The sequence below is a fragment of the Ptychodera flava genome, chromosome 5 (genome assembly GCF_041260155.1).
Source record: "Ptychodera flava strain L36383 chromosome 5, AS_Pfla_20210202, whole genome shotgun sequence".
Classification (NCBI taxonomy): Eukaryota; Metazoa; Hemichordata; class Enteropneusta; family Ptychoderidae; genus Ptychodera; species Ptychodera flava.
In genome coordinates this window covers 21022481-21037323 of record NC_091932.1, presented here as the reverse complement: position 1 = coordinate 21037323, position 14843 = coordinate 21022481, and the positions used below count along the sequence as shown (strand labels likewise).

The 14843-nt window shown below is 39.4% G+C and overlaps 1 protein-coding gene across 1 annotated transcript in view; it reads right to left on the bottom strand.

Moving 5' to 3' along the window:
• LOC139133227 (uncharacterized) overlaps positions 1–14843 on the bottom strand; it is a 56807-nt gene that overhangs the window by 20184 nt on the left and 21780 nt on the right. Inside the window, exons 3-7 of the mRNA XM_070699717.1 lie at positions 13467–13964; positions 12542–12739; positions 4709–5532; positions 4045–4201; positions 113–1027 (exon numbers count right to left, since the gene is read on the bottom strand). Coding sequence (XP_070555818.1) covers positions 113–1027; positions 4045–4201; positions 4709–5532; positions 12542–12739; positions 13467–13964 — 2592 coding nt within the window. The remainder of the gene's footprint in view (positions 1–112; positions 1028–4044; positions 4202–4708; positions 5533–12541; positions 12740–13466; positions 13965–14843) is intronic.

Below are 14843 nucleotides of genomic sequence, written 5' to 3'. Positions count from 1 at the left end.
TCTCAATGCCAATTTGTTGAATTGTAAGTTTGATTTTGAGATGTAATTGTCCGACAAACTGAAAGCATGTCACTTCTTAATGATCGTTTGAATGTTTTTAGTCATTACTTGCCTAGATAACTCTGGCTGTCGACCTCGTTACCGACTTCAGAAGAATCACGTTTATCGATGACTTCGTACTGCTGCCATTGGCCGTATTTCCCACCGTCTTCTTTCAATTCTCTCGCGAGATGAAAGCCACCATATTTTACCTGCATCCTCCCGGAGCTCTTTGTGCTAATGTAGCAGTTCTTTGCCATTATATCACGGAGAACCACATCCTTTGAGTGACAATACATCACAGCTTCAAGTATTGGGAGGCAAATATCGTGCAACAAATCGTAAAGGGAAAGAAACTTCTCACGCTTTAGATGCTCAGTGAGGAAGTCGACTACATCTTCTCCGAAGCATTCTGTTATCAAAAATGCAGGGTATGGTTGCCTCTGAAACCCAACGAGATCAATTATAGCATCATGGGAGTGGAGCTGTCTGATTATGGTAAGTTCTCTGTCAAACGCAGTGAGTGGAGATTCCTGACCTAGGACTCCATAGGCCATATCACGAGTTGAATCACTAGGTTTCAACGTGTTGCATACCTTGACTTTTACCCTTTTGCTGAAGAGATAGGCTTCCCATGTCCAAAACGGGGTAGAAGGTTGGGCTTTGTACACCGGTCCACCCTCTGTCAGGTTAATCAGCCCTACCTTTTGGCATGCCTCAAGAACACAGTTCTGGTTTATTTCATTGAGATCCTCCATGGAAATTTCTGTTTTCCCAAAAGCTCTCATACTGGTGGCAATTTTGTGAACAGTTCGTCGTTGAGCCATTTCGGCCACAAGTTGGACGTGATGGTGAACCAGAGGTTTGCAGAACTTCTTCATTAGTACTTTCAATTTATCACTGGTCGTCGGGAAAACGTGGTCCCAAAATTGTGTAAAACCAATCTGGATTTTGTTTGGATCGCCTTTGATTACATGTTTGAAGAAACCTGCAAAATATTTATGTCTCGTTATTATACTGAGCAAGTTTTTATTCATGTAATAGCATTGTATCACATACAGACTAAAATGTCTTCGTCTATTTATTTCTCGACATTGTCATTTACGGAAATAATGATGATAATATAGCGATTCAAATTTCCAAAATATTAGTGAATACAAAATATATATTTGTATTCAAGGATTCAAAATACAAACAATCTGCGAGTGAAATTCAAAGCCCAAGACAATGGAAGTAAATCCATGAAAGAGAGACAGCGATACAAGAAAAAGACAAGCAAAATAGATATTGACCACGAGTGATGTCTGGTATATTGAACAGCAAGCACTTCTTGCAGTACACACGCTACCTGCTATATGTTAATCTCTAGGTCATACAAGGATAACATGTACAGGGAATCATCGGGAATGTATTCTGAACAAAGACGTGTAATTTTAGACCAAAGGCTTGAAGTGGCCTGTGATATACCCAACATGGGTTGTGTACAATGATAGTTACTAGATGAATAGTATCCAGTCTACTCTACATGTAAATAAAGGTAAATTTTATCATATGATATATTGCAGACTGAAACAAACTTATACAAAATCGTCTTTCATGTTCTATACCGATGTGCAGTGAAGTCCTTTTTAACGCGGTTTACATTGAACTATTGGCAAATAAGGGAACTAGACATATTGTCTAAATTTAGGAGTTGCCAACTCTGCCAGGCGTAATTATCATCTTGGCGGTAATATCAGTCGACGACAAATAAATCAACTCCGAAAAAGTTGAAATATTGTCCGGAAGAAGGTAATACGTAGTGAAAACAACATCACACATCAAGACATATCCCTGTAACTGCCCAGAACGCATCATTTGCCAACGTTGTGCGGATATTGTGTTGTTGTTTTCACTACATCTGACCTCCCTTTGGACAATGTTTCAACTTTCGCAGAGTTGATTTCTTATGGTCAAATGCTATTACAGCTAGACGATGGTTACACTTGAGAATGTCGGCAACTCCGCAATTTAAACAGTATGTCTAGCAAACTGCGCACAAAGATTGAAAGCGGCGTGGATAATTATTCTCAGGTATAGGCCTACTAGGGAGTCTGACCAGTAGCCAAACTAATTTCTGCTGCAGGCGACATTTTACACCAACTGTTCCGGTGTTGCACGTTTTCCATAAAAACACTTTTTAGCTTCTTTTTTTATTATTTCGAACCAAAAAATTAAGATTAATAAAAATACATGAGTTTCATAATCTATCCTCGATTCGGTGAACACCTGCAAAACATAAACCTAGCGCTAGGTTACATAGATGTGAATCGTTGATTCAAGATGGTTGCCCCAACGGTTTTCCGCTTTGCCGATGCGATTGTCGAAGTTATGGCAGATAACTATTTTTACTGGTGTATGGAAAGTGTTATCTCTCGTTTTACAGCTCCCCTCGAAATCTGAGATGTCCGCCAACTGCGCACACGAACAACTAAAAGAAGACCCAGTCGGAATATTTAGATTTGCCTGCTGCAGAGATTGGGGAGGGGGTCGGTCAACAACTCGGAGGCTCTCCAGCTAAGGTTAGAATTATACACGCCACGCAACAATCTCTTTGTGGAATTGTATGTTTCGTTCCTGTATTACCAACGTTTCAACACAAACCATGGTTACAGTAAAAACCCGGAGGGCACTTGTTTAGAAAAGTGGTTTGGATGTTCAGCCGCAGGGTAAAACCCAATTGCCCATTTTAGACCTAAAATCTCGTTATTTAAGATGTTAAGACCTCTCTGACCTTTGACTCAGGTCAAAAGTCGTATCGTAGAAATTTGCTACAATTATGGGGTGAAAACCAAGCATTTGCATGTTGTTTCTGGCCAAACCATGATTTGCCCAAAACATTTCTGGATACATTAAAAATTTGGGTAAAAGAACATATCTTTCACTACATTTTAATTTGGTCCATCTTATAAAACTTATCAGTTATCATCTGTTACAGTATGACTGGTGTTTTTTATATTCCGAACCACAAGAAATCCAGCCGCTCGTCCGTAATATGTCTACGAGCTGTCGTGATAAATACTTGGAGCAGTAAGGATGTTTACTATAGGCCAAAAATCTTCTCAATATCGAGTTCTGACCAATCAGTGGCAATGTTTTATAATAACGTAGACACTTACTTTTGCTAAAGCTAGGGGTCTCTTTCATGGTTCCCCTACCACATTAAAAGATATCGAGGCTTATTGTCATTGAGTGCAGCTCATAGCCTGTCATAGCACTAGGTGAGACGGGAACGGACGGTTGAAATTCGTTCTGTATTTTACGAATTGGCTCTCAAATTTAATCAACCCCATTTTTACTCAGGTTTACAGTGGAATTAATACCCCATTGTTAGATCAAGTCGCTGAGAAACCCATCCCATTAGGCGGCTGGTATACATAATGACAAGAAATGGAAGTGTCCCCCTCCCGAGTTACAATCTACATTACACCAAAACCAAGATATATTTAGAACTTCTCTGACCACCAATATGTAAATACAAGGCAGATCATCAAAATGAAAATCTTGACCTGATTACAGAGAGAGCAAGTATATTGTGGTGATTGAAGTAACAGTGACCTCAGAAGTGTACGTACGCGTCACTTTAGCCTGTGCTATCCAAATGAAAATCGAGTGTGCCTTGCCGCAGAAATTTCTGTAACATTAGGCTCCAAACGCAGTGATTTCTATCAACAGCGAGACAGATGGAAATCGAAGGAAGAATATACTCAATTCAAATTTACTTTGGTTTGGGTCAGAGCAGTGAAGTATGAAATTTCAGGACGTAGATCAAGTCTTTCGTCCGTGAGAAAACAGCACTTCAACATAACATTATTGTGAACGTTTCATGTTTTTACAAACTGTAGCTGCATGACTGCTTAGATACAAATAATAATACTGTCCACTTTACCAGAAATAATAGTATCGTGGCTTGAGCAGTAAAGTCACACAAAAATTGGTGTTTTCTATTGAGGTAATGAAACTCACCTTCATCGCCTGATATCTCAAGCAGTCTCGAAAAGATAATTGTTACAGCAGTAACAAATCTGTCACTGAGCTTATTTGGTCTTCTCATCACCATGCCAATAAATGTTTGTAGATGCTGCAATGATTCCATTTTACTTTTCCCCTCGGAATGAAGAGTCTTAAAATAATATATAAAGGTATTGGATTAGTGACCCGACTTTAATAAACCGACTTCTTTCTCGTTTATTTGCATTTGGTGATATGTAAATGACTGTTTTAGTCATAATGCTTTGCAATGTTCGTCCAATTTTCTCCAAGCAGCACTGAATTCAGTCATGCACAGAGTAAAATTTAAATCTATTTTCACAGCTCGGCTATGTCATACAATTTCTTGAGAATACAGGAAAACAAGTAGTCAATATAAACAAAAGTCTAAAACAACTTGCACATGCAAATTTTGTCATTTGAACAAATCAAAGTGAGGTCATTCATTGGACCTTCTTGTCCGAACTTGAACGGTTTCAGAGAAGGAATGTCGATGGACGATGAGAGACAATCAAGCAATCGTATAATCTTGGCGTCACTTACAGTTTTTCTAATAACAGCCGCGATTCATTGCGACATAACAAATGTCAATTTACATTAAGTATCTTTTCAACATATAATACCATTTTTATGACATTACCTTGGAAGCCAATAGCTGTAATAATAGGTAGACGTCAAAACCTTCTAGTTTGCTTGCTTTTTCTCGTCCTTTCCTGTCGTTTAGGTCAACACCTCGTAAGCCTTCTGCCAGCAATTCGAGCTTGCTTCCCATTGAACGAAATTTTAACCTGACAGAAGCAGCTTTAAATTTATTGCCGAGTATGGAGCCCATCAACCGTTCGCCATCTTGTTGTATTCTTTCCAATGCCTTAAGGCATATCCCAACATTGTAATCAAATAGCGTCAACTTCTCATCTTTTCTGAATAGCGTCAAATTAGGCTGATTAAGGGTATGTAGTTTCTCATTTAATGCCTTCATAGTCAAGCGAACATTGTTGGGCATCACATCTTTGCTGTAAAAGCCGAGGATGCGTCCTATTAGAATTCCTACCAGAGCATCCGTGTAAGTATAAATCTTCTCCATAGTGAGATCAATTTGTCCTCTGTCTTGCTTTTCTTGCAGTGATGAACTTAAAGCTCTTTCGGCTTCAAGTAGCGATTCTGCTCCTGTTGATATATCCGTTGCACTAGCATTGATGTTGTGATGGAAGAATTGCCCGATGGCATTTTTTACCACGAAGCTTCTGTATGCCTTCAGGGCAGGAATGCCAATGTTTGAGTTCTTACAACAGGCAAGATCTTTTAGTTGATCTCCGTTCTGATGGCACTTTGGGATAATCTTTTGCAATATATATTGTTCAGCTAATCTGCGGTTTTGAGGGGAACCTTGTGCATAGTGATGAACAAAAGATGCTATCCCTTCTTCGAACTTGATTTTGATGCCAAGTTTATCAATTTCATCGTCTTCAAAAGATATATAAAAATAACGTGTAAATGAATGACAAGTCATCGTCGATTACTTAGTTGCATTAAACATTCAGACATAATTGAATATTGAGACACTAAACAAACTGACAAACTGTTTTTGTTTTGTTTTTAGATTTGCAAAATATCCCATTTGTAACACTCGTGGTCATTATTTGTTTTTGTGATAATGCAAAAACAGAAAGGGAAAAAGAATGGTGACTGTGCACGATTTTCCCAATTAAACGATAAGCAATGAATATCGTAAATTTTTGTTATTTGTAAAGGTGTCAATCGACTAGAAAGAACACAACAAATAAACACAAAGTAAACGAAACACTCTATAAATGGGCCAGTGGTCCTTGCTAGTCTTCTTCCGAATCAAAGGTTTTCGTTGTAAACTTTAGTTTGCAAACCTTTAAGGGAGCCGGAAGTGAAGGTGGTTCCGCCAGGTCACTGATATTAGTGATAACCACATTCTTGAATTGGGGTACATGGAATGAATAGCACAAGCGGAGGAGAGTAAAGCAGATTGCACAAAGAGACCCTACAAAAGTTTGTTGAGGATTAGGTGACTTGATGAGAAGCGTGGAAGACAGTGATGCTCACAGCCCAAATTGAGTTACTTTGGTGGAGCGCCTGTACGGCCCCAGTATGGAATGTTGAACATGATGGTGTATAGATGAGCTCTCCTGGTCTGAGTGGAAGCAATACAAGGCTTTTGGTCCTTGGTAATGGGAGCGTCGATATGGCACAGGCATCTGGTGGAGGCATGGCAGTGTAACGTTGGATGGTGAGTAGACAAATGAGTGCATGATGCCTTCCTTTTCTGTAAATACTAAAGGAAAATCTCTAAAGATACTGTTTGAAATGTCCAAAAAGCAGCAAATCAGAGTTGCAGAGTGCCAAATGGTCCTATGGGATAGTCAATGCTTGGGATATATAGTACCAAGAAGGCTGTCTGGTGTCTGAATATAACTCTGGTAACAGTCACTGGATCACCTGCCTTAAGTGTGAATAAGGTGATCTGGAAGGTGGGTGCTCACTGCTGAGCTGGCTTCCCCTAATATAGAGTGAATGTCAGGTGTACAAATGAGGTTTAAACCCAAATCTTGATAGCAAAGAGCGAAGCAGATCAATATCGATGATCATAGCACGGTTTAGGGGAACTCTTTTTGAAAGTATGAACAAAGGTTCGTTGGATAGAGCAAACATTTCACGAGGGACTTCTATTAAGCTATGTACGGTAGAGACCAAGCAGTGTTGAGTGGGTGGCAAACAAACCAAGCTGGATACCACGATGCACATGATCTGTTTTTGATGATTTATGTTTATAGATAGAGCATCTGGTCAGCCGTGCATGTCGACAGAAGCCTTAAGTTCATGCAAACACAGGATGTAAGCAGAGTTAAAGAGCGTACAGAGAAGGTAAATTTGGTACATCATGGGAAACCGAAGAAGGCTGAGAACTTTGATTCCATGAGCAGAACGTTGATTCAAGGAGCAGGTCCACGTATAGTCCATACACACACAAGTAGGGAAGTATTTTTATTTGACACAGAATCTTATCAAATGTAATTAGTAGCCGTGATATGAACGTGAGGATGGTTAATTAGCAGATCTTTTGAAATGACAAGGGTAATGATCGTGTCGGACCTTGCTTGCCATACATATTGGAAGATCTCGACCCATCTCGTACTCCTGTCGAATAAGAGTCGACTGTCCAGGTGCATGATGAAGCTGTTATATTCTTACAGTTCATTTGCTCATATTTCAAGAAAATGCTGATATCATCGGTCGCTTTCTAAGTTAACAGTGGATTTCAGTAGAAGGTATACCCGATTTCGGTAATATTACTGTCAGAGTGTACATGTATGGATCACTCATAGCCAGAGTGGCAGCAACGCACGGCTCACATGGAGTCATGATCTAGGGTTACAGCATTACCTGTGCGTCCTAGGCATGTAATAAATGACATGGCAGTGTGTTGTTGAGCATTCGCGGCCAAAGTGGCAGCATTACACAGCTCGGGTAGAGAAGTGATCCTCTGTGACAGGTGAGCCCTTGCATCTCAGGTATATAGTACAGTAGATTTTTGATAGTATTCGAACTCACAACATGGGGCACCAAGTCACATAGCAAACAAAGCACAGTCAAAACCGCTCGGCCAAATCCCCACCCTTAAAAAAGAGTGGTTCAGTAACCGAATTAATTTGTGATAATATTTTGACTGCGACCCCTCCACAAGCTTTAGAGTTCATGACGTACTCGCACTCGCGTACTCGAATGAATAACAGTGTGTTGATCAACACCTATCGCCTGAGTAGCAGCAATGCATGGCTCAAGTGGAGTAGTGATACTGGGTGACTGGTCTACCTGTGTACCCCGGGTATGAAATGAATGACACAGCATGGTGTGATGGGCACTCGCCATCCAGGTGGTAGCACCATACAGCTCGAATGGAGCAGTGATTCTTGGTGACAGGTGCGCCTGTGAAGCTCAGACATTGAAAAAGTGCCATTCTGCATCCTAAAATGGGGCTAGCTCTTTGAAAATACCAAATAGATCTTTGTCATCAGAGATATATTTACTGTTTACCACAGTTTATGTGCACGCATACCATGGGTATTTACCTGCAGAGCAACACCCAAAACATTTTGCCATAAGCTTATGTTACATGAGCAGATTTAACGGGACTAAATTTGTTTTTAAGCAAATAGTATTTTATAGACAAATTGGAAATGGTCATGCAGGCTAAACTACTTTGCAAGAGAAACAACTTCGTTAAGGAATATTTCAAAACAAAGATAATAGCGAAAAACAAAGGTTACTGCATGTTTTTGATCGATGAGGAAAAAAGATAACATTTCTGAAAGTTCGGTATATTTAGAGCTCAATGTTATCCGGTACATCTTCCCTTGCGATCATATATTCCAGCTATGACAGGCTGCAGCTTAAGACAACTTGCGAAATAACAATAGTACAACTGTTTCTTGATGATTATATTTCTACCTGCTGGTAAAGATTTTTTTTTACTCTGTTATATCCCTCTATGATAGATGCAAAAGACTTTAGCACGACCTGTTCTGCAAGTACACGAAGCTGTGACATGTGAAAATGTTGATAACATGTAAATAACACTTTGCATAAACAACTCAAACAATTTGGCAAAAGAAACCGACAACATCATCTGTTACATTCCACTTTGATCGGTATCAATGTTGGTCACTCTTATTCAATAGATTAGGGGACGCTCAGAATTATATCTTCAGACATGTGCTTTGTTACTTTCATGCCATGCTGCCCAAGAACCAGAACGAGGTTATACATCTCATAATGCAATGCATGGTAAAATAAAGCAAAGTACTACAGATGTCATATATCTGATACACTACATCCCTCCTTTCCTATGAGAAAGACATTTTCATGGCGATAACAAATGGAATGTAAACACGAGGTTGGAAGCAAACAGTTCAATGTTCATTGTTCATAAACAGTCTTAAACAAATTGCCATATAAACAATCATCTAATGAAGTAATAAATACAATGATTTGTGTCATCAAGAAATCATTTTCTGTAATTAGTCTCATTAGAAATCAATTCGAAATTTCAATGGTATTGACAAATGTTTTAGTCTTAGAACATTTTCAAAGTTACCAGCGCACTGCAAAGTCTGAGTATTTTGATGCGAACTTTGTAGATCTGGTAGGTCTTTCTTTGTTGCCTACAGTAGGGGTGTTTAATGTCTGTTGGCTTTTGTTTACACTTTCTGGTACCAACTGATCATCACATGATATGTTCATACATGGTAAGTCCTTGCTTGAAGACTGGTTGTCCAGGTGTGTTGGCGAGCTCTAGCTCTGGTTTCAATGCACTGGTGTCAGTGACAAATTTTCCGACATGTGTAGTATTCCCTGAATATTGAGCACCATCGGGAGACTCAACTGTAACACTATTTCCAGCCTTGCTTACCAAGATGTAAGGATTTGGGCTGAACAGGGTGGAGAACTTGTTGGTTTTCTTTTGTTTTACAAGAACTTTGTCTCCAACTTGTACTTCAGAATATTGTGCATTCTTTCTGTCATCTGCGTATATCTTGGCTCTACCTTTCTGCTCAGCATCTCTGCTCGTACATCCATATTGGGATGCTCTGTATATGCTCTGTGTTCATCTCCGGTAGTTTACCTCTGATTTTACATTTGAACAACAGCTCAGCCAGACTTTTTCATGTATGTTGTTCTGTGGTCGATACCTCTGTACTTTTTCACATATTTTCTTAGCTCCTTTCTCCAGTTTAATCCTTCAGCCTGGGGTACGCGGATTCTCTTCATGAGCGATCTGCTTCTGCGTTCTACTTGGCCATTTGCTTGTGCCCATCTTGCTGTAACTTTTAGATGTGTGACTCCGTTGTTGTCACTTTCATCCTGAAGTTCCTCTGACCGGAACTGAGGATTACTGTCTGACATGATTGTCACTGGAAGTCTAAGCAGTCAATTATCTTCTCTGTTGTCGTAGAGGTCAGTATTGCACAGTCATAGTAGCGACTATAGGAGTCTACGACGACCAATGTGGAGTGTCCAGAATGCAATGGAGCAAGTACATCTGTGGCAACGTCCTGTCGTGGACCATCAGGTAGTGGTATTGGTCTCAATGGTTCACATGGATCGGGTCTTGCCACCAGATGACAACAATGACATGACCTACAATGCTGCCTTGTCCATACCTGGCCACCAGACTTTACTTCTAAGGTTCTGTCTTGTTCCCAAACTCCGAGGTGTCTTTCGTGTGCCAATGCTAAGACTTGTGGTCTCAGCTTACAGGGTAGTATAATGCGTGTACCTCTCAGTACTAATTGTCCGATTGGACAAAGTTCTCCTGCAACTATATTGCTTGCACTTGTCAAATCTGCCTGTCTTCTTAGCAGTTTTCGGCTTGGCAATTTCCTCATCTACTGCAGATGCTTCTTTTACCTCACATGTTGTTGGCGCTCGTGGGGTGGTATTCAATACAACAAAGCGTACATATTCTTCAGCTTCAGGCAGATGTTCAATCTTGTGTTTTCCATCACTGAGAAGACGAGAGAGTGGATCAGCTATTTTCTGAGGACATGGTAGGTATACAACTCTGAACGTATACGGTTGGAGTTGCAATACCCACCTCTCTATTCAAGTACATGGTCGGGGTCTGGGGCTGTAGATGGCTTGCAGAGGACGATGATCAGTCACAAGTCAAATTTCGTGCCATAAATAAATGCATGAAATCTCTCAAAAGCCCACATTAGTCTTAGTGCTTCCCGTTCAGTCTGAGAGTTTTTACGTTCACAGTCTATCAAGCTTCGGTTTGCGTAGCATACGGGGATGAAAGGACCTTTCTGTTTCTGGACCAGCATTGCTCCTAAGCCTTCTTGGCTTGCATCAGCCATTGCCATGTTGATGCGTCTTTATCGAAGTATGCTAATGTTGTTGCCTTTGCAAGGCTTGTTCTTCAGTTCTGCAAATGCTGCTTTCTGTTCTTGACCGAAAATGGAAAGGTATGTTCTTTCTTGTGATTCTCCTCAGGGGTTCTTAGATGGTTGCTAATCTTGGTATGAATCTGCTACTGTAACTAAACATGCCCATGAAACTTCTCACTTCAGATGCATCTTTGGGTTCTCTGGCTTCCATTACTGCTTTAACTCTTTCCTGTGTTGGCCCTATTCGTTCTAGCTGTGACAGCAGTATTCCCATGAAAGCAAGCTCACCCATATTGATTTGGCATTTCATCGGATTGAGTGTTAATTCACACTCACCTAGCCGTTTGATGACTGTATGTAAACGGTGGCCATGAGTTGAGTTTCTTGGCCAGGCCCTTGAACTATGATGTCATCTGACATATTCTCGACGCCATCGATGCCTACCAGAGGTGTGACCATATTATGCTGATTCTGCTCACCAGCTGAACTTATACCAAAGAGAAACCTCTAACAGTTCAGAAACAGTTCTGTGTGCGGGCAAATGTAGTAATCCAATGGGATTCTGGTGATAACCCGATTTTAGGTCCAATTTGCTAAATACGTTTGGACCGTTCCCATTATGTACAAGTTCATCCTCTGAAGGAGTAGGGTGTCTGCCGTGTATGATTGCCTCATTGGCTATTTGCATGTTTATGCAGAGTCTGAAGTCATTTCCTGTTTTGGGTGTACACAGACTGGGTTTATCCAAGATGTAGGTATATCAACTGGTTCAATTGTGTCCAAGTCAAGCAGCTCATTAGTCTTTGCCTCTACCTTGTCTCTCAAGTTAAATGATGTTCGTTTTACTGATTGTGCTACAGGTTCTACAGTTGGATCAATGTGGAGACTCACTTGCTTGGTTTGAGCTTTCGCACACTAGTAAACACATCTGGGTATTGTTGCTGCAGGTTATCGGATATATTTGTTAATGCTGCAACATTTGGACCAATGCCAATTTTCAATACGCCTAACTTCATTGCAGTGTCCTTGCGAAGTAAAGGTACACCTTTGTCTTTAATAACCACAAGAGAGTTTTAGAGTTTAAGTAGTATTATAAGATGTCAGATGGGAAGTATTTTTTCACAACGGCATTTGAAGAATTCAATCAAAGATCCATACTACCATGGTAGAGGTAGCTTTCTGAAATATACGGTATTGCTTGATATTATCAAATGTGCTTTTAACTATATTTGTTCTTTTATGGGAGTTCTTTCAATATAAAACAAATACTACCAAGCTCATAATTTCAGATCTAACGTTAGAAGCCACTTTCAAAATTATTTCGATTGCATTATATATATATGTATGTATGTATATATATATACATACATACATACATATATATATATATATATATATATATATATATATATATATATATATATATATATTTCATCTGGGAGTACGCTTTCAATATATCATGAATTTAAACATGACTACAAATGTGTGGGTCACGTTTCAGTATTTAAAAGTGTTAGCAAATCTGACAATGATCTATAAAGGAATTTGTAACCTACCCTGTTGTTGTACTAGGTCAGACCTGACATGAGCACCATACTGTACATCAATTGGTTCATCTAAATGGTCAACAGATGCAAATCTGTCTTTGCTAAGGCTACCTTGAAGCTCGAATGATTTATGAGTTATTTCAGATGATATGGTGAGATGCTGAGTCACTGGTTGGACATTGTACTGTCCAACAACATGACTTGTATCTGCAAATTTAGAAAAACAGAGCCTTCTATTAGTTTTGAAAAAGATAGAAGAAGATAGTATAGACATAAACATTGACTCCTATCGAAGCTTTGGCCTTGTGAATGGTGGGATCATTCTAAATACCGGTTGAAAGGTGTCTACCAAGCTAGATATGTCATTTTCGAGGTAAATGTGTCAACAGAAGTTAGTGTAGAGGGACTTTACATGGACCTCACTGATGACGACTCCAAGAACATCTTCACTGATCATATTCAATCCTTCATTAACAAAAAATGTGAGAACGGCACATAATTGCCATAGTATATTTGGTCTCTTAAAAACAATGGCTAAGTACTTTATGTACATTGTCTTCTATTGCCAGAGCATCGATCAGGTTACTATAGTAGATGTAAATTTTGTCTATCATCAAAATCTAAAAATTATTAATGCTGAAAAGCCTGCACGTGGGTAAATTGCAGTATATTTGTTGACGAGTGAATTCTGGTCTGGACTAGAATTCAAATGTAAACAAGAACAGTGCATTTTACATATACAGATGCTATGTTGAGAAACTAAACAGTATGTGATTTGATATTCTTTTGTGCGCAGAATAACAAAAAAATATTATTCATCGTTCTATCATTCAATAATACGTATATTTGATGATAGCGATGTAAGTTAATATAAGTGTGAATTAACACAAGAACTTATACATTAAAGTAATAGTTATAGTATGTCAGCACTGACCTACAGATTCATCTTCGGCTTGATATGGAAACTCTCTCTGTCTCTGTCTTTCTGCTTTCCGCAATCGCCTGATTATGGCTTTTAACAGTTTCTCCTTCAGTCGCTCTCGCTCTGTTTCATTGTCCGCCACTTTGTAGAAGTCTAAGCTGGTGATGCTCTCCAGTGGTTTCGGAACACGGCAGTCCTCCTCAATTTTAACGCAAACAATCAGATGGTCTCGATACCAGTTGCTGCCAAGCAACAGCGTAAACATGGCGTCATCATACCTCTCGCTGAAGGCCTTACTCACGATCAAAATTGTGACTGGGTGATGCTTTACACATCTTCGAATGATCTCGAGAATATGATGACCGAGAGGGTAATCTCTTTCCTCATGGAAGCAGGAGATACCATTTGCTTCAAGGTACGATATTAGATTGTCTTCTGACCACTCGGTGTCTTTCTCTGCATACAGCACAAACACACTGTGTTTGCCATCTTGACACTTGACTGATGAACCTTAAAGGAAAAAAGATACTTATTATGGCATCTTATTCATTGCAGCCACGTCTAACGTGAAATAGCACTTCCGACTTTATGATGAGGACCCCTTCCTACCAGAATAAGATAAACTTTCTCGTCGACATTCGAGACAAGCAAGCACGAAACATTGTAAACGACATGCTCAGGAGATGTGTCACATCTTATGGAAAGGAAAGTCATGATAAAAACCTGAAAAGGGATTATTCATTTTGATAGCAGGAGAGAAACTTTACAGCACGACAGTATAAATTATGGTAAGTATCGATATGAGAAATGTCACATAAGGCATTGAACTAGACATTTGAGTTTCTAGTATTGGATAAATCCTTTGCCTCTATAACAAGTATCCCTACATAATATTAGTCAAACCAAAGATCACATTTTTGTCATTGAAGCATGAGCTATGTGTATCAGTCTGGAAAATTTTAACTTATGGAAAGGAAAGTCATGAAGTAAAGAGGTTTAAATTGATGAAAATGCAAAGAAAACTTTCAGTCCACTAAATTAGGCAGTTGTGCAACTTTACCACTCCTAGAATTCTGATGCACTTAAATTGGGAAAAATGTCCTGCTCTTGAATAGGGTATGTAGGATAGCGGACCCATTCTAAGCTACAACAAAATAATGCATATTTAGCCCATTCATGTTTTTTTTATCGAGCAAGGTGTGATCGGCTATTTTAGTATTCCCTTTCATGACAAACATATTTTCTTGGTTGTGTAAATTTCAAAATTGATAATCAGTGCCCTAGGCCTTAGCATCATGCTTGGTGATGGCCCCTTTTTCTTTCAAAAATAAGACATTGTCCATTCAGTCTTTTTTGACCATCTTACTACACTAAGAATCAGAACTTCAC